Here is an 18851-nt window from a genome sequence, read left to right on the forward strand (position 1 = left end):
GGGATAAATAACACGTATACTAAAAACCTCAATGGAGAAACTTAGGGCACAATATAACAAACTAAACCTGTTTCATGAGTTTTAACCACCGTGCGAGCGTTGAAATTGTATAGATTGGCATACCTGGAAAACAACCCTCGACTTTTCGAGAAGATATGTCCTCATACTGGCCCCGGTTATGTGATAATGTTTATTAAATTGAATTTCGATAAACTTTCCGAACCTTGAGGAATTATCGTTTCTCGTTGTCTTCGCATTGCCGATCGCCTCCATGATCGGTAAAGAGGCGAGGACTTTCTTTTCGACTTGAGTTTCCGTTGTGGAACCGCCGACAGTTGCAAAATATCGCATCGTATATTTTGCGGATACCGTTTTTCCTGCCCCAGACTCCCCGGAGACGATGATGGATTGATCGTGACCCTCCCTACGTTTGCGTTACAACAATGTATAATTATTTAAGTTAAAGTTTCTCACTAGCAGAGAGGAACAAAAATATTAATTTATCTAAAAAGTTCGACCAAATAAATTTTGCTTAATATCATTGAATAATGATTACAATATAAACTACAAAATGGAATTATGTTTCATATCGTGCCAAAAAGACTACAATCTGGATTATAAAATAAAATTCTCCTTGATATTATTGAATAATAATTAATATTTAAATATATTGTCTAATATTGATTACAATTCTAAATTATAAAGTGAAATTATATTTAATATGGTTCAATAATAATTAAACTTGGATTATAAACTGAAGTGTTGTTTAACATCGTTAAATAATAATTACAGTATAAACTATGAAATGGAATTATGCTTCATATTGTTTAGTAATGGTTACAGATACAATTTTGAAATAAAATTATGAATAATTTAAACTCGAAAATCGCAAGAAAAAATTGTTCTATGGATAAGTTTTTTTTATATGAATTTTTGAATTTTTTCTCGATTTTTTTCTGACATACGTTCACATTTTAGGTCATATCTCGAGTTAGAAACATCCGATTGAGTCGCGCAAGACGTCATTTTAAAGGTAATCGAATTTCAAACATTATTTTCCAATCGGTTCAATAGTTTAACTGTTACGAGCCAATATTTATGAAAAACTTTGATTTTTTTCGGCTAAAATAGAACACGAATATTTCTTCCATCGCCATGAAAAAATAGAAATTGTCAAATTGTGTCCATTTTCTTATTGTTTACGTATAGATTGCACTTTTACGTAGAAAACAAGCTTTTGTTGAAGAAAATCTATGGTAGAAAGAAACAGCCGAACCTTTCCAATTTCGTGTACGCCTCCTCTGCGACGGCGAATATATGAGGCTCCAGATCGCCCATCGCCTGACCTCTGTACGCCCAGATCGTGTCATTTCCGTAAATGGGTAACTCATTGTACGGATTGAAGGCGACCAAAACGATGCCGCAGTACGTATAAATGCAATGTCGTTGAAACCGTATCTGGAGGTTGTAGAGGACGGCTGGTTCGTGGAGGAACGACAACGACGTCAAATTGTTCTCCCCTATCAGTATGTCGGGATTCCTCAGGGGCGGAAGGTCGACGTCCGATTTTATTTCCAACGTCTTGATCTGATTCAAGTCGTCCGTACGGACCTTCAACTTCGGCTGGTTTAGCTTGTAATCCTCCAGGAGCACCGCGCCCTCCCAAACCTTCTCGGGATGTGGTATCCATACTCGACCACCCTGGAAAACACAGGGCCTTTGTCAAAAATCGTATCATAACATTAATTATAAATAGACAGCAGGTTTTATGCACTTGCGACGTATCATACTCTGGGAATCAAATGCAAGATGTGTGGAAAATATGTTTTGTGAAGTAGTATTCCAATAAATAAACTGCGGATGATTATACGTTTATGGCAAATGAAAATATGGGAAAGTCTATGACAATGTCTATAAATGCAAAAGTATTAGGTTGTCCAAGAAAGTTCGTGGCAATTTCTAAGAAACATTCAAAAACACGTTTGAATTTTAATATATATATTTATCGAATTACATAGGTGCCATTTTGTTCCACAACCTTTCCACCTTTTAAGGGATGTATGCATGTTATTTGTTTTCAACCATTCCAATGTAAACAGACGTATACCTCCTACCAAAAATCGACATGGACTTTCCGGACAACCCAATATATGAAACATCAACGATAATATACATGTTATACCGTTTAGGAGATAGAACAAACTTTTATTTAAGCTTAAACTCTTTTTCTGAACTTGGAAAAATATAAATCTCTTTATCTGCTACTATTAACATTCGAATTCCTAACTTAATCTTTACACGTTTTAAAAAAGAACAACATTGGTTATTATTGTACAATTACTGTTGTAATGATCGATACTATTTTGTTCTTCAGGAATGCATATTTCTGAATATGGTTAGCATATTTATGCTCGTATTTGAGTGCCTAAAATTTGCAGTCTAACTATGAGTTAAGGAAGTTTCCTCGTGTTACGGATCGAAAAGTAGGCAATACGATGGGGATGAATAAGAGCACGCACTTGATAGGAATAATGATATAGCATTAATATAGCAACTTCGAAATGTCCGCTAAAGACGTTACAAACAAAAACGTCATACATAATTGAACAACAAAAGTTTCAGTACTTCGCGAGAATGCTGGATACCCGTATTTTTATTGTTTTGGCAAAGCAAACATTTTGCAGTAAAGCAGATAAAAGTATACATAATTTGTAGGTTCCAATATTAGATTAATTACACTAGCAACAAATCTTTTACTTTCTCTTTAATTTATTCTACTTTATTCTCCTAACCTCGTTTAAAATTTGTTCCGTACAAATAACGTTTCGTTCTGTTTTTCGTGTATACTTCCCCATTTTCACTCCTAAGTTGAAAGTACCTGTAAGAAATGTACAACAGACGGAAATTAAAAGATTTAAAAATATGTCGCATAAAAGATAGCATAACGACGTATGTGAAACTTAGCTTGTAAAATCTTTGCATATTGTCCTATTGAAATTGTATTATTCAACCAAATATTCGGTATGATCTAAATAAGAATTTCCGAATAGCGAATGAGAGATAATCTTCTTTTGATTCGAATTTTAATGCTCTAACGATTTCAATGCAGAACTAGTCTTTCACTTTTGTTATAGTTTTATTTTTTTACAACATAGATTGCAATTAAAAAATCTGAAAAAATTCTGTTAAATATTCCGCCTTATCTAAAATGTCTCAGATTTAAAAAAAAAAATTTCATTTAATAATATAGAAGAAATCGAGCAAGAACATAACTAAGTCGGAATATGGACTTGAAACTTTGTACATATTGTTTTGTCGATCATTTATACGAATGATGTATCACATATCGAATTCAGGGTACATGTGATACATCTGTACACTGTCGAAATAATATCATTTTAAATATTTCGCCAAATAACATATATTATTTCAAAATTATTTGAAATAATAGTTTGAAGTAATTATGAAATTGTTCTTCAAAATTGAATCAGGTGAAATCACAACTGCACGATGATATCGAATTTGAAGGCGTTGAAGATGAAATCGCAAACAATTCTACATTTCCTATCCAAACTCGAAAAGAAATAAATGTATCCACATTTTTGCTAGATAAGAGATTATAAGAGACGTTTTTCTGAAGTGTGACACCTCTTTGTTTCATTATTGACACCACTGGCACTGAAACGATTATTATTTTCTCTTAGAATAATAATATTAAATGGTCACAAACAAAATCTGTTAGGGATGAACTTTTTGAACAGAGTTTCGTTAAAAAAAAATGGCTGTAAAGTTTTCATAAAATAAATTCTTTCTGTTGCACGTTATGTTATGGATTATTTCTGTTATCAAATTTAGAATAAAAAATAACGAAATAATTCGTTATTAGAAATAGTTATTATTTCGAATGAATTGATATTCTTATTTTCAAATAACTATATTGAAAATAACGGTCCAAAGTTAATTATTTCAAATAGTTATTTCTTATTTACATTTCAATTAGAACAGGTTTAATATCTGACACTCTTATCTGACTATAACCCATCTTTCTACGTCAAATTAAGCGATTTAAAGTGGTTGGAAAAAATATATTCCTACGGTTGTTAAATTCTAGTGGACAATGTATTAATAAAAGGAGATGTTTAAATTATCCACATTCTTCTATGTATATTAAATAGTTTCTTTCGCGCCCCTCTTTGGATTACAAGCTGCCCCTCTTTAGGGATTGCATCTCCTACTTTGGAAAAGACTGCCTTAAGGGGTTATGTACAGTAGTCTTATCCTGTATGACACCAATTTTTCCAAGCACAGAAGACCCGAGCCACCCTTGCAGCCAGTTTTATTTATTCAGCACGAGCGACTCGTTGGTTGCAGGCGGCAGCGATCTTTCTTGCTGTATCGAGTTCGACTAGCTACTGAAAATTAACATTTTTATGGTCGTCGTAATGTCTTTATAAAAGTATTATTAATGGAAAAGCCTTACCCAGGATAGTTCGAAAAAGGGAGTATATTTATGAATTTTTTGTGAACAAACGGAAAATTTTCTGATAATAAGTTTAAAGGTATTCGAAAGAACGTTTGTTAGTGCATGTGTCGCAATTTTTGTATTTAAAAATACCTTAAATTAACGAAGTTTTGGCTTTATCTTTTTCAAACATGAGTATCCTATGTTTGTCCGATATTGAAAACACAAGCATTTTTGAATCACGTATTTAATTATCTAAGTGCTATTGAGAGGTTTTTTTTTTAAAGCCTATTTTTTTTTATACATGAGAAATGAGCGTTCTTCAAGACTAGAATGTGTTCGAAACGTTGCCATTTTGCGCAAAATTATTGTTTTTTAAAAGACCTCTCTACAACTTATACTTAAACCTTGGGATTATTCTGCGATACTAATAAATTTTGTGTATAAAAAGATTTGTAACAATGCTTCTTCGTTTTTCAGAAAAAAGAAATAAAAAAGATTACGAGATATTTAATTGATATATTAAATATGCAAAAATGTAACAAATGTTTCACTAGCTGTGGTTGCTAAGGCGCAGGTTACTGGGGTAACGATTTTTTAACTCGTGTTCAATCCCGGACCAAGGAAGAAATTTTTCTCGTTTAATCATAGTTTTTTTTTGGTTGAACTTGCTGGAAAAGGATACAAAAAACCACAAAAGTGCGAAAAAGGGAAATATGTTACACGAATACGGGTGAACAGTTAAAAAGTGTCCTACAACAATTTTCCAAGTTTATTGTATGCCATTTGTTCCACGGGATGAGATCTCTGTGTTTTAACAATTCTAAATGCTTCGGTGGATCAGTTTTTTGTATATCGAACAGTTTTAGTTTTTCGAAGATCATTTTGAATTTGCTAACACGTACAAAATCGTCTACTTTGAATTTGAGTAATAATAAAATTTGACGGTCAGGGGATTGAATATGAGACAAAAAAAGCATACGTCCCACTAACTTGCGCTTTAGCCGCCGCTAATATTTATGTTCGTGTTAGTGTGTGTAGTGTTTATGTGTTTATGTAGTGTTAGTTGAACACTTGGGTTATCAGCTGTGAAAAGTATTTTTTTTTTTTTCTCTAAAACGAAGAAACGTTGGTACAAATCTTTTTGCACACAATACTTATTTTTGCTGTAGAATAACCCAAAAAAATTGTATCAAAGTCCGTGACATCAGGTCCATAAGGTCTCCTTGTTAGATAATACGTTATTAAAAAATGATTGATTTTTTGCTTTCGGATGATCCAATGTCAAGTTACGGCGAAAAGGACAAATTTCCCGTGGTTATATCAATAAAAATAATCATCCAAAATAAACAAAAAACAATGTATCTACTATTATGTTTAAAAACGTTAACCATTATTACACAACTACTTGTTATGTGAAATAAAAATTTTTAACAAAAACTGTTTTTTTCTTACGATCATACGATAACAGCTCCTTTATATAATTATTTCAACGTGTCTACTTACTTATAGCGCTCATCTGGTTCGTCACTAATAACCACGTAAGTGATGGAACATTAAACTCATATTTAAAAAAAAGTTTCACGCGTCGAACAAGCCCCCAGTTCTGTAATCATGGTTTCACGCACGAAGCACGTATTTCAACTACTCAAGCGAGCTCGTACGAGTTAATTACTTAGCATCTAATTCTCCTTCTTCTGAAAAGATGACCCGCTTTTCCTTTTTTGCGAGTGGTGCTACGTATGAAAATGAGGTCGGCAATACGGCCATATCGATTTCTACGCTGAGTGCGCCAAATCGGGATTGGTTATCGTGTTAACTGTTATTACTTCTTAACCGCAAACAGGAAAACGCGTCGCTCCGCGAGCATGACCACAGTGTTCAAATCCAGGGAGCAATAAATCGAAAATCGTTAGTCTGCGAGTAATTTTCACCTAGTGAAATGTGTACAGTGTGTGGCACACCGAATTTTACGCTTCACGGTTCAACGGATATTTCTTTATAAGAAATGAGAAAATCACAACAACTGAATGAAAGTAAAGTCGAGAGACATACTTGTCAGTGTTGTAGATCTTTAATTATCCCTGTTCGGATAAGGGAATTTTCGGGTAATAAAATATCTTTTCTTGATGTTGATCCTAATATATATATATATATATATGTCGTTTATTTTGAAAGTTTAAGTCATAATGAAAGTGTAAGTAGTGGTAGCGAAAGTGAAACACGCGTAATAGTTTTATTATTATCGTTATCATTATCATCATCATTATTATCTTAAAATAATTTTACTTTTGTCGCTCTAATTGGTCATTTCATCATTTCGTTTCATACATTACATTCATCTAGTTGTACACTCTGTTAGATACGAATGTTACTAATTAATAAATTGTTTAACTACTTTCTTATATTCCATATATAATTAAAAGAAGAGGAAGTAAACACCTACATATTGATTTTTGTCGTGCCGCGAACTACATCTTGCCCCGCGTCGCGTCGCAGCGATTCTTTGTGTGAAATGTACACGAGTGAACTGATGTTTTTCTTCGGGAAACAAAGGAATCGGTAACGGTATTCACGAAATTGTACTTCGGCATTCCGTGCTATGATACAGACCAGGCACGAAATGACAACGTGTACTGTTACCGAGCATAACGTTCAGACAAAAGAAGGATTACGTGATCTGAACGAATATCGAGCAACGGTAAAGTTCAACGTTCCCTCGAAACTTTTTCATTCCCACACCGTTTCCCTTTTCCCTGATATCTATCCTTCGAAGAACTGGTTGGAGAGACCACTGAAGATAGGGCCATTTTCATACCGTGTAGGTACTATCTTTTAGCGGGACGACGATACGTTCGCGATAGGTGAGTTAACTACGCTTGGAACGGTGTGAAAACTAACCCTGAACTCTCACGATCCAATCTTGCGTGTCAACTGTTACGCAAGAAACTGGTTGAAGGACACCAAGAACAAAATATAAAAAGACAAACAAGATAATACTCGTATTACTAGCTTCACCGTTATTATATATATTTTTATACTGGATGCTTCGTTTAAATCAGAATGGTTGAATATATTCTGAGGGGATGAAGATGAAAACAAATGTTTTTGCAAAATAATATATATTATACAGCATGTTTCGTTTAGATTAGAATGGTTAAATATATTCTGAGGGGATGAAGATGAAAACAAATGTTTTTGCAAAAGTTATTTCGTACAAAGGGACAAATTATTTGACTAAATAGTTTTTTTGTAAGTGAAGTAGTGAGAGAGATTTCACAAACAAATTAATTTTATTAAGTGAAATTTTATATATCCTTATACATAATAAGATAGCATTTGTTTAACCAAATTTTTCGACCGATCATATTTGGTTATTTATTGTAATATAATGCCTTGAAGTGGAGGTTAACTTTACTGACTACAAATTCCCATTTTAAGGCTTTATATTACTATAAAGTAATATGTACGGTACATGATCCCGTATGGTAAGTCGCTGAATTCGTCTTAATAAATGCTCTTTTATTATATATTATAAATGTACACACGAGTATACTTGTAACCGGTCAGCAAAGTGTTAATACGTTTCTTGGTGAACTCCAATCGGTCTCTCTGGTTTTAGAAACAAGTAGTTTTAGTAAACGGTAGTTAATTATCTTGCTGCTAATGTTTACGATTGCGTTTAGAGAGTCGTGGAATTCAACGGTCTAGCTTTTCACTTGATTTCGCGATTTACCGATTCGAGGTGCCGTTGTAAATGTTCTATATTCCTTAAATCGTTTTATAATTTTCGTAATAATAGAATGATTCACGCCAAACACTTTTGCAATGCCAATTTTTCTGTGACCACTTTAAATATTTCAATTATTCTATCTTTCTCGGTTTTAGGTAAATATTAACTTCTTACCATAATTATCGCAGCTTATAACACTCGCAATCAGTAATGTCCAAAAGGCAACTAAATGTTCCCGAAAATGTTTGTATACATTGCGTACTCGACTTAATGCAAAAAATCTCGATGTCTCCTTCCTTAAGTCTCGAATATTTTGATTTCTATTTATTACCTTGGTGTAAGTAATGCCTGTGCAAATATTTATTTGAAAAATTCATAGAGTGTGGATATTTATTTTGTTATATAAGTTACATTTTTTAATGTACCGTAGTATGTAAAATAATTGTGTACATAATATTAGCAAACCAAAATGTTATAGTAACTATTATACTTTGTTTATAGTAATTATTATATTGTATAAGCTGTAAATGTTAAGTTAAGCCACGTTATTGCGTGTAGTTTACAGAAACTGTGCGTTTAACAAAGTGTTAATACATGTAACACCGCGGAAACTGGCTCACGCGTTTAAAATTTACCAAATTATGAATTTATAGAATTAAACAATTTTACATCTCTGAAACTGGATGCACTCGTTCTCATTTCAAACGTTCACCACGAAAACCATTTCACGACCGTTGAGAAATGCTCACTAATGCCACGTTACGCTCACCGTAATTGTTTTTATTTTTGCGTCTCGAGGTTAGTCGATCGCTGACTTTGCAACATCAAGTTACACAATTACGAGTTACCAGTGGACGCATCTTAAGAAATTAGGTAATTTTTAAACGTGTTACAACGATTGTCCTTTGCACGTCATTTGCAACATCGCAGTAAATTCATATAAAATATTTAATATTTAACAGTAAACCTACCACAGTTGGTCGAATGACCATTTCCAAAGCATTTCCATTTTCCACTTTCATTTTGTGTAGTTTCTTATATAAAATATATAAATTATATACAATTGTTTGATGTATTATTCAATCATATTTTAAAAGTACCTTGAAACAATTTATTTTCTATTACAGTCGGCCTGTGTAATCTTGAATAACCTTTAACTATAGGTCGTTATATTTGTCTTGAAACGCTCTATCAGAATATGTATAAGAAAATATATCATTCTATTTAAAAAAACCAGAGTCGACCCTCATATTTCCTCTACGCTTCCACCGATAAAAATGTTATTGGCACCACGTTACGTGCTCCTTGAAATCAAACAACTCTTGTTCGACACTTTTTTTCCAATCGTTAAAAGTAAGCGAATTATTCAGATGGCCTGTTTTAAATGCCTCACCCTATTTTTCCATTTAATAAAATTTATTTGTTTCTCAAATCTTTCTCGCTACTTTACTTACAATAAAATTATTTACACCATATAAATTGTCCATTTAAACCAAATAACTTTTGATAAAACATTTTTGTCAGCTTCATACCTTCATGACGTATTTCATTGTTCCATTTTAAAAGAAGCATCCTCTATATTACAAACTACATACGAGACGAAGTGATAATCTCCTCATTTTTTAAAATCGGTTAGAAATATTGCTCGCATAATTTAAACGCCTCTTTAGCCGGAGTTAAGTTTATCTCAAACGGCGAATGTGATTGCGGAGCAGAGTTTCAAGATTTGAACCATACCGTTTGGCAGTGGCCGGAATACAAGATCAGCGTGAAGTTTTGTTCCATATGCTCCTCAGTGACGAATATCGTCCTCCGTATTGTATCAGCACATTTTTTAGCGAACCGGATATTAAAGGGTTAAAAATTATTTATAGTTTTCTCAAAGACTGTAATATAAGAATTTGATGTAACTAAATTGTATTTATCGCAACTATTGTATGCTGTATAAGCCATTTATGGTTTGAAGCAATAAAATAAATAAATAATAAATATTGTTCGTACGTGATTTACAGCTCGTCTTTCGATGTTACAGTTTGTTCGTTGAAGCACACCGCAGAAACAGAGTTCCCATGCTTTCTACGTTACATACCAAATAACGATTACGCTCCCGCGTCTTGTGCACGGACCGGCATAGAAAAAGTAGAATCCTGCCGGGTTCCCACGCAGCTTGCTAATTGAAAGGGTGTCCACGACGAGACAGTGAACTGCTCACGGTTGAGTTTACACGCGACAATCGACTAGCCCAAAGATGAGAATGCCTAACTTTCCCCTTTTTTCATGAATTAATTAATGCTTCCAGTTTTCCCACGACACCCGTGGATTGCGTCACCTGCAATTAGCTACGCAAATTTCCAGATTTCATTGATGAATACTCCGTTACACCGCTGGTCAACAGCGGTGTCGACAAGTATGAACTTCATGCTGCGTGAACCTTCATTTACCTGACTGCGACCAACCCCTTAAAGTCGCATTCCTCGTACTTCGAAGTCGTATTGGAGAAATATCACGGAAGCTTCGGCGCCTGTGTAAATGCAGTCCGCTCACATGTTGTGTCTGAGCTTTGCCAACCGTCTACCGATCTACGGCTTCTGTCGCGTTCCACCCACTGCTCGTTTCAATCTTCAAACTACGCAACTTTTTACCGCACGCCCCGAGGCATTCAAACTTCGATACAGTGCGTTATGCCAGGAATAAATCAAATTTAAGAGCGTACAGAGGGACTTAAAGGATTTACCTACTTTCCGCCTGGTATCGAATAACAATTAGACGTCGGTCGAAGGCTACGGTAAAATATAATAGATCTACCTCGGTGATTAAACGACTCGTTAGCGACCAATACTAATCACAAATTCTGTACAAATGAATTACAGTACGTAATACGTGGAATATATGCGTAACAAAAGATCTATTCTCTTCGATTTGGTCTTCACAAAAATAAATACAGGGTGTCTAAAAAATGTTATAATAACACCTTGAAGCCTCAGACAACATTTTCCATTAGGAAAAAGTTGTTTCAAATCAACTCCCGAACCACCACTTTCAAGATGTTACAACATTTTTGGGAGACCCTGTATATTGAATTAGAAATAATAAAGCCTAAAATTTGATTGATCGAATGCAACTAAAACAATATTTTCGTCGTCGATACTTATTTTAGCGTTTTAAATACAGTTTTCTTCACAAATAACTGTTAGGAGTAGACTGCGGTTGTTTAAAATAATATATAAAATATCAACAATAAGGTACATGTTATGCCGTTTGGAAGATGAGACAGTTGAATTTCAATTGTTTTTCTGTATCTATAAAAATATGTACTTGCGTAAACATCCGCGATCTAATTATGAAGAATCGAAATAAATTTTCCAAATCGATAATGATTATCGACGAGACAAATCTTTTGGTTACTGATAATCGTTACCTGTAACCAACAGCATTTCGGTCGAAAAAGTGATAATTATTAAAATAATTATTCATTCAATCACGTATCGAATATTATCGATAGATTTGTATCTTGTACAATCAACTCAAGGAAAGGTTAACTGCAATTTCAACTCGACAGAAATGCCACTTGAAATTCGACGATTAATCGTTCTGACGAACTTGAAGTTAAATTATGGCATCTATGTGAAAGTAGGAAGAGGATGAAACCTGCAATCTTATCAACGGTTGCGAGGTCACTTGGGAATGAATCATACCGTCACAGATTCCTCCCAATGAAATATAAATTGATACGGTACTCGGGCGTGCGATACGATTTCTCGAAAACCAGAAGCGCGAGTTGTCTACTCCAATAGTGTACTTCAAATATTTCTGTTTGTTCGTTTATATTTGTTCTAACCGTTTACGAACTTTAGTTGTCATATCAAATAAAACAAAAAACACAAAATATAAGTATACTTCGGTATGTTAATATATAATTTTTGAAGCTTTTGGAGTTTTTTATGTTTTGTGATTTAAATGAATACTTTAATACTATTGCACATATACTTCCCCAAGAATAAAAGCTAGCTTCACATCTAGGAAATATTTTCAATTATTTTATTTCTTGTTATTAGAATATAATATCAAAATTTCTATCAACCTTGACTCCTACACTCATACAAACTGTTTCAGGTTATATTAACAAAAAAATAATTTAAAAATGCTATTTTTATCAATAATTATAAACTTAATTATTCATTATTTATATAATTATTATATCGAATAAGTTTGTTATTTCTTGTATTATATCGAGAATTGAAAGTCTTAGATAGACTTATTTAAATATAAATAATAAAGAATGCAATGGTGGTTTCAGGTTGCCATAGAACGTAGGTTTAAATTAAAGAAAAACTCAATATATATAAAATGTTAATGAGTTTAAGTGAATCATAATGTCGAAACAATAAATTATTATAATAAATAGGTTTAAAATTTGTTTGTGTCTAACTTTGCAATATGAAATCCTTGTAAATGTTAGTAAATAGCAAAGGACTGTCTACAACTTATGTGTAAATGAATTAAAATACATAATACGTGTAATACATATATGTGTATATCAACAGATTTATTCTCTCCGACTTGGTCCTCGCAAAAGCAAATATATTATATTAGTATTTTTTCTCTCTTTACCCTGAACTTCTTTTTATTATTAATAAACTGCGAATTTGATGTAGTCACGATACAAGCGAATGTGACACATATAGACTCAACATACTTAAAAGACATACATCTATGTAAGAAGAAATGTTAATACAAGTATATTATTTAATAGAATATATTCTACATCCATTATATTTATTTTTCGTACGTATTTCATATTTGTGTACGCCATAAGTGCATAAAATCCACAGCCTATATTACCCTATTCTAGATTATTTAACTCTTGGCCTAAAAAGTACCATAATACAAATAACCCAATCGTCTTCTTTTGTTAGATTCTAATCAGTAGAAAATTTTAATAAAAAGATTTCCGTTTATTGCTCCGAAGGTCAAAGTTTTCCTATAATCGAAATTGTTGCACAATGTGTTTCTTTCATCGTTGAAAGAGAACGCGGTTTAACACGGTGCTGGTTCGTTTACTCATGTCACTTTATGTAACATTTGCATCCATTGTCGTCGAACTTTAAGCACGTAACATTCATCAATATTTGCTTTGACTTCATTCGCGCTTGAAAATTACAGCCGATACGTGACACATTTTTTCAGAAGAAAAATTGTAACACGAAGTGCAATTGTCCTTTTCTAGGTATTAAATACGAAACCAACAATTTACGCTCACCTTATAGCGATGTATTACACGACTCATACACGTAACGATTTATTAGGAGTGATTAACTGCCATTATTAGGATTTATTACCACGGTGAGTTGTATTACAGGTATCCATAAATAATGTCGGTCCTTTTTTTCCAAAATATAAAAACCTTGACATCTACTGACAATAATTTAACTTGGTGTAACGTAATTTGGAGTGGACCTTTAATTATTACTAGAGTGCGGATTTTATGTGCTTATGATATAAACTAATGTAATAACTACTTGCTGGATATAAACAAAAGATATGTGCACTTATGTAAAATGACATAACAATATTATATTAATTGTAGAATATATTCAACATGCATGTGAATATTTTTAGAAAGCTTTCTAAATTACTGTACGTCATAAATGGATAAAATTTGCAGTCAAATTATTACAATAAATGTACCTTTTTCATAGATACATAAACATTTTATTGAAAATGTTATTCTTACATATTAACTGAATGTTACTTGAGTTGGTACGGATTGATATGAAAATCATAGATTCATTTGAATATCACCATTTTATGAGAGGGATTTTTAACAATCAATCTTCTTGCACTTATTTATTGAAATAAAAATTTATTGATGCAAACTGTTCCTTGATAATGGAAGGCTACCGTCACTCGTCTATGAAATATGATCAAAGTCAGAACAACTAGATATTTAAATGAATATTATATATTAACAACAAATAAGCTATTTTTTATTTAATCTCATGCAATGCAATTTTGATTGAACTTCAGAATAGTTGTAAATAATAGTAAATTTAATATAGAAACATAAGCTTCAAATTATAATTACATATAAATTAGACAGAAGTAGCGAAAGAATGTATTACTAATTAAAGAAGTTTAATTATGTAATAGTAATTAACTAATGGAGATTAAGTCGAGGACTTAGAAAATTGGTACACTAACAAATAACAAAATGACGAGTAAATAGTTTAACTTAAACTAGAGTTACAAATGTGTGAATATAAAGTTGCAGAACTAATTTTTATACCTTATATTGTTACAATATTTTGGTAATATTTTTTAAGGCCAACTCAAGAAATTGTGACTTCTAAATTGTTTACATCTTGTACTCGTAGCCAAGAAATTAAGTATAGTCCACTTGGAACAGATGTTAAATATACAGAGTGACTCATATTAATATTTGGACACTGTACTTAGAAGGGAAGCTTTTTAGGTGTTCGCCTCCGATTGTTTTAATTTTTGAATATGTTTTATAGGACCGAAAAATAAGAGATACGTATTTTTTGTATATTGGCTCGTTTTCATATTTAGGAAGTTTACAGTGCTAGAATCATTCAATAAAAACTCAAAGAGTTGGATTGGAAAGTGCTTCTTCACCCACCGTATTCTCTTGATGTTGCATCGATGGATTATCATCTGTCAAGATCTGTGAAACACTTTCTTCTTGAAAACAATTTTCTACCATGACAGCTATGGAAATCGTACTTGAAGAATACTTTATTTTAAAATCAATGTCATTTTATAACAAAGGTGTAGAAAGTCTATCAGAGACATGCTCGCACGTGTATTATGTAGTAATTCATTACTTGTACGAGTCATGATTTTCCTTTCGAATCTGAACACAGGATAACTGTCGAAGAAAGTGTGGAAAATGTTTGTTTACATCTGTACCAGCGGTCTATCACGATATACAGTGAGTAATTTCAATATTCTGACACTTTACAATGTTTACTTTGTCGCTTAAATTATTAGATTGTTAGAACTTTGTCTATGATGAAAGATAAAGTAATTGAGATATACATATATTCCATTAAAACATTGAGTCCAGATAACAAATCTGTTATAAAGTAAATTTCAAATAAAACGATGCTTAATTTTGATGTTACTTTAATATTTGGTTATTTACTGAAACTCTAAATTAATGTTCTGGTTTTTATAAATAATATTTCGTTGGGTACCCTTTTTGACGATTAATTTATTGTAGATATGGAAACCATAGTGCACGTATTTTTTTTTTAATGTTCTGTTCTAATATTACTTCTTTCTTATCCTACTCGATGTTTCAGCATTTTCTTTGATGCTATTGTTATTTTTCTAATTCGCCTGTCTAATTCGTCCCATTAATTTTTAATGAAATTCATGTCTGGAGATTGAGAGAAGGAAAAAACTTTTAGACAATTGTGAAGTAAGTGTTTTTGTATAATTCGGATTTTACGTTGCACTTTTATACAAATTATTCTTTAAGAGGTTTCTAGTACACATTTTTTTCAATTATTCCAGCAATGAAAAGAAGTTATTCAACATCAATTGTTGAAATACAGCCACATTGCCACATTGTAGATATATTCAATGACTTTATACTAAATCGTTCGTTACTTGTTTACATTTATAAACAATTTTAATTATTTTCGTCATTAAATGCTTTTCCTATCACAAATAGAGAATCTCCTCGACTTCGCACACGCACAACATGTTTTCGTGTTCCACGTTTCAATTTTTAATAAAAACATCGTTGATAAGTGTAGAAACAAGCGAATACCACAGATTCGGTGATTTATACTCGATTAAAAGTAAATAAATTCTACTCGTGGTAAAATATTGTTGGACTGATATCCTCTATTGCTTATGCCTTAAAGATTTACTCGAATTAATATCAGGTACTCGGCTGGAGTTAAGTTATTTACAATAGTTGATAAAATTATTAGAAACATCGTAAATAAAGATCTGTCAAAGACAGAAGATACTGTCAAAAGACGATATGCTAGTAAGATATGTATTAAAAATATGAATTACATTTAAGTAAAGTTAATAGAGTATGAAATGCTTTTTTAATACCCCTTTCTCGACTAATTTCCATTCAAACTCTCTTAATCACGCTATGATTTCAAACCATTCACACTGACAGCATCACTCTTGCCACGTTCACACACTCGCAGCCGATACCATAGCATGAACAATTCGCTCGATTCCTCTCTGTCTCTCTCTTCCAAACACTCTTCGTTAACAGATCACACCTTATCATTTCACACGTTAAGCGCCACGTCAGTCACTGACGATTGCAAATACACTTTCCTTTCAGACCGCGTGAGTCACTGTGAATTAAAAATAAGCATCTCAAAAAATGTTATTTTTATATTAAATATTAACTAGTATGAAAATGGTAAAAAGTGTATCTAAATATCATCGTTCGATAACGAAAAAGGAACGGCTCTACAATGTTTTATAGGAAAATTAGTTTCACTTGAATCACATTCCCACGTGTCTTGAGTTGTCATTACGAGTGTCATACGTAGATAACAGCTTGTTCAATTGCGCCAGAACATGAACTAAAGGTGACTGAAATGAAGAAAAAGGATTTCTAAAAGAACCAAGAAAAATACGCGTTACAGTATATAGATTGCGATAAGATAAATACAAAGAATAACCTTACGTATCTCTCTGTACATCGTAGCGTAAAAGAAAAGGAAAAAACAACTGGTCATTGTTCTCGATCAACTCGGTCATTTGGTAAGCTCGGCGCCTAACGTGTTAAACACAGTCATTTCTCGTACCTATATTATTACCATCTTTGAATTGGTATACTGTTTCCGCGCGTAAAGAAGGACTGTGCATTCTGTGCCTTAACAGTCAATCGTGTATAACTCCAGTTTAAATAAAAATATATTTTTAGACCATATTCATAACCATTACAATTTGTTCATATTTTTCTAATAGAAAAGATTTATGGATTTCGGCAGTGGAGTGACTAAAACTGAAAATTCTCTTCAGCGACTATTATCAATTTTCAAAAATCTACTTAGAATTCAAAAAAATTTATCAAAGCTTTTGGTGTCAAAAAATTTCTCAACATACGTCTCTAAATTCCATAGCACTAAAAGTGTTAATTTGCTATTTTTTTACAGGTAGATATTACAAGAAACTGAGTGTGCAAATACTTTTTTTGCCCATTATGTTCTAGGAAAAATCCTTAGCTCGTGGTCCGTGTTTCGCTGTGCATTCGAAGCGCGTTCGTAGCGTAGCGGTCGTTGGAGACCGCTTGACGTCGTATGCGTCGTCGCGAGATCGATCGTAGTGGCTCGCGTTGCTCCTGAGAAACGTGCCGAGTTCTCCGTTATTAGGAATCCAATCAGGTCAAGTTTTCCGCCCACGTATGGTCCCTTTTCCACGTGCGTAAGAAAAAGGCACCGTTGACACCGGTACCTGACTACTTGTCGCTCGCATCCTGCGCTCCCAGCTGTGTCCTTCTCGATCAACCACCAATAAAAATGATTACGAGAACAAGGATCATCCCTAGGATGATCTTTGGGCCAAGATCCGCAAAAGTTTGTAGATAAATTCGACAGACGAGGGACCAAAAATAACAGTTACTCCGATACAAAAAATCGAAAAACTTGGTCATTTGTAAAGGATTAAGGTGTTAAGGGGTAAAACCACTCTAGGATTTTCAGAAACCGAGTTTTTTTTGCTTAAACGATACTTTAGGGTCATAAGAAATAATACGTCATTTGATTTATCGTGAAAAACAAATGTTAAAAGGTTCAATTATCGATTTTGCCGCAGCGCCTCAGAGCGCGACTAAGGAGAAAATGTATTAAAAGAATGCATATAAAAAAATTATCGATTTTTACACGTTTTGATGATAAATAACAATTGTAAAATGTCGATGAGACATTTCGTTGTTGATAACCATTATCGACAAGAGGAATTCTATTTCTGCCGCTTGTAATACACTCAGGGACGATATTTAGGGGACACTTTTTCAAAACGTCGTAACTATGGGAGTTTTCAACCGATTTCCGTGAAACTTCGTCAGGAGTAGTTACGATGTATTCTCTAGGTGTGTGCAAGGTTCCATTGGCGAGGGTTAATCCGAAGGGGTTGATTCATCCCGTAAATGCAGGATGTAGAAAAACGCCACTTTTGAAGGGGTTAAGGGTGCCGGAAGGGGTTGGAAAAATCAAACAAACCTTTGAGGCAACTCTCCTTAATGCCCTCTATAAAATGCACCCCCCTGGAATCCTTCTCGGACAAACTCACCCCTCACAACCCTTTATCCCCTCCAAAATCAACAATGTTTGGACGAAATCGGTTGAAAACTCCCATAGTTACGACGTTTTGAAAAATTGTCCCCTAAATATCGTTCCTGAATGTAGTTATCAGTGAAAAAATTTGAATTCGAGATCTTACTATAGTTATCGAGAAGAGAAATTCTATTTATACAAGTCATTGTAAAATTAACTTGTTTAGACAATTTTTTGATATGTATTATTGTCAAATTCCAAGCTGGCTACATTAGTGACTTCTTTGATTCCTAAAGAAGATAATTGCAATGCTGACAAAACGTTGGAGTATCTTATCCAAAGGGCATGTCTTACACTTGTAAACATTAGTTAGTAG

At 33.1% G+C, this 18851-nt stretch overlaps 1 protein-coding gene across 4 annotated transcripts in view; it reads right to left on the minus strand.

Moving 5' to 3' along the window:
- The window catches only part of LOC128889454 (unconventional myosin-Va), a 56830-nt gene that overhangs the window by 23199 nt on the left and 14780 nt on the right, over positions 1 to 18851 (minus strand). For 3 of the 4 annotated variants that reach the window (XM_054147098.1, XM_054147100.1, XM_054147097.1), the window contains exons 2-4: positions 2793 to 2878; positions 1277 to 1701; positions 124 to 424 (exon numbers count right to left, since the gene is read on the minus strand). In XM_054147098.1, coding sequence (XP_054003073.1) covers positions 124 to 424; positions 1277 to 1701; positions 2793 to 2855 — 789 coding nt within the window. In that variant the 5' untranslated portion in view covers positions 2856 to 2878. The remainder of the gene's footprint in view (positions 1 to 123; positions 425 to 1276; positions 1702 to 2792; positions 2879 to 18851) is intronic. The other variant, XM_054147099.1, reaches the window with a different exon arrangement.

The sequence above is a fragment of the Hylaeus anthracinus genome, unplaced genomic scaffold, assembly GCF_026225885.1.
Source record: "Hylaeus anthracinus isolate JK02 unplaced genomic scaffold, UHH_iyHylAnth1.0_haploid 11997, whole genome shotgun sequence".
NCBI lineage: Eukaryota > Metazoa > Arthropoda > Insecta > Hymenoptera > Colletidae > Hylaeus > Hylaeus anthracinus.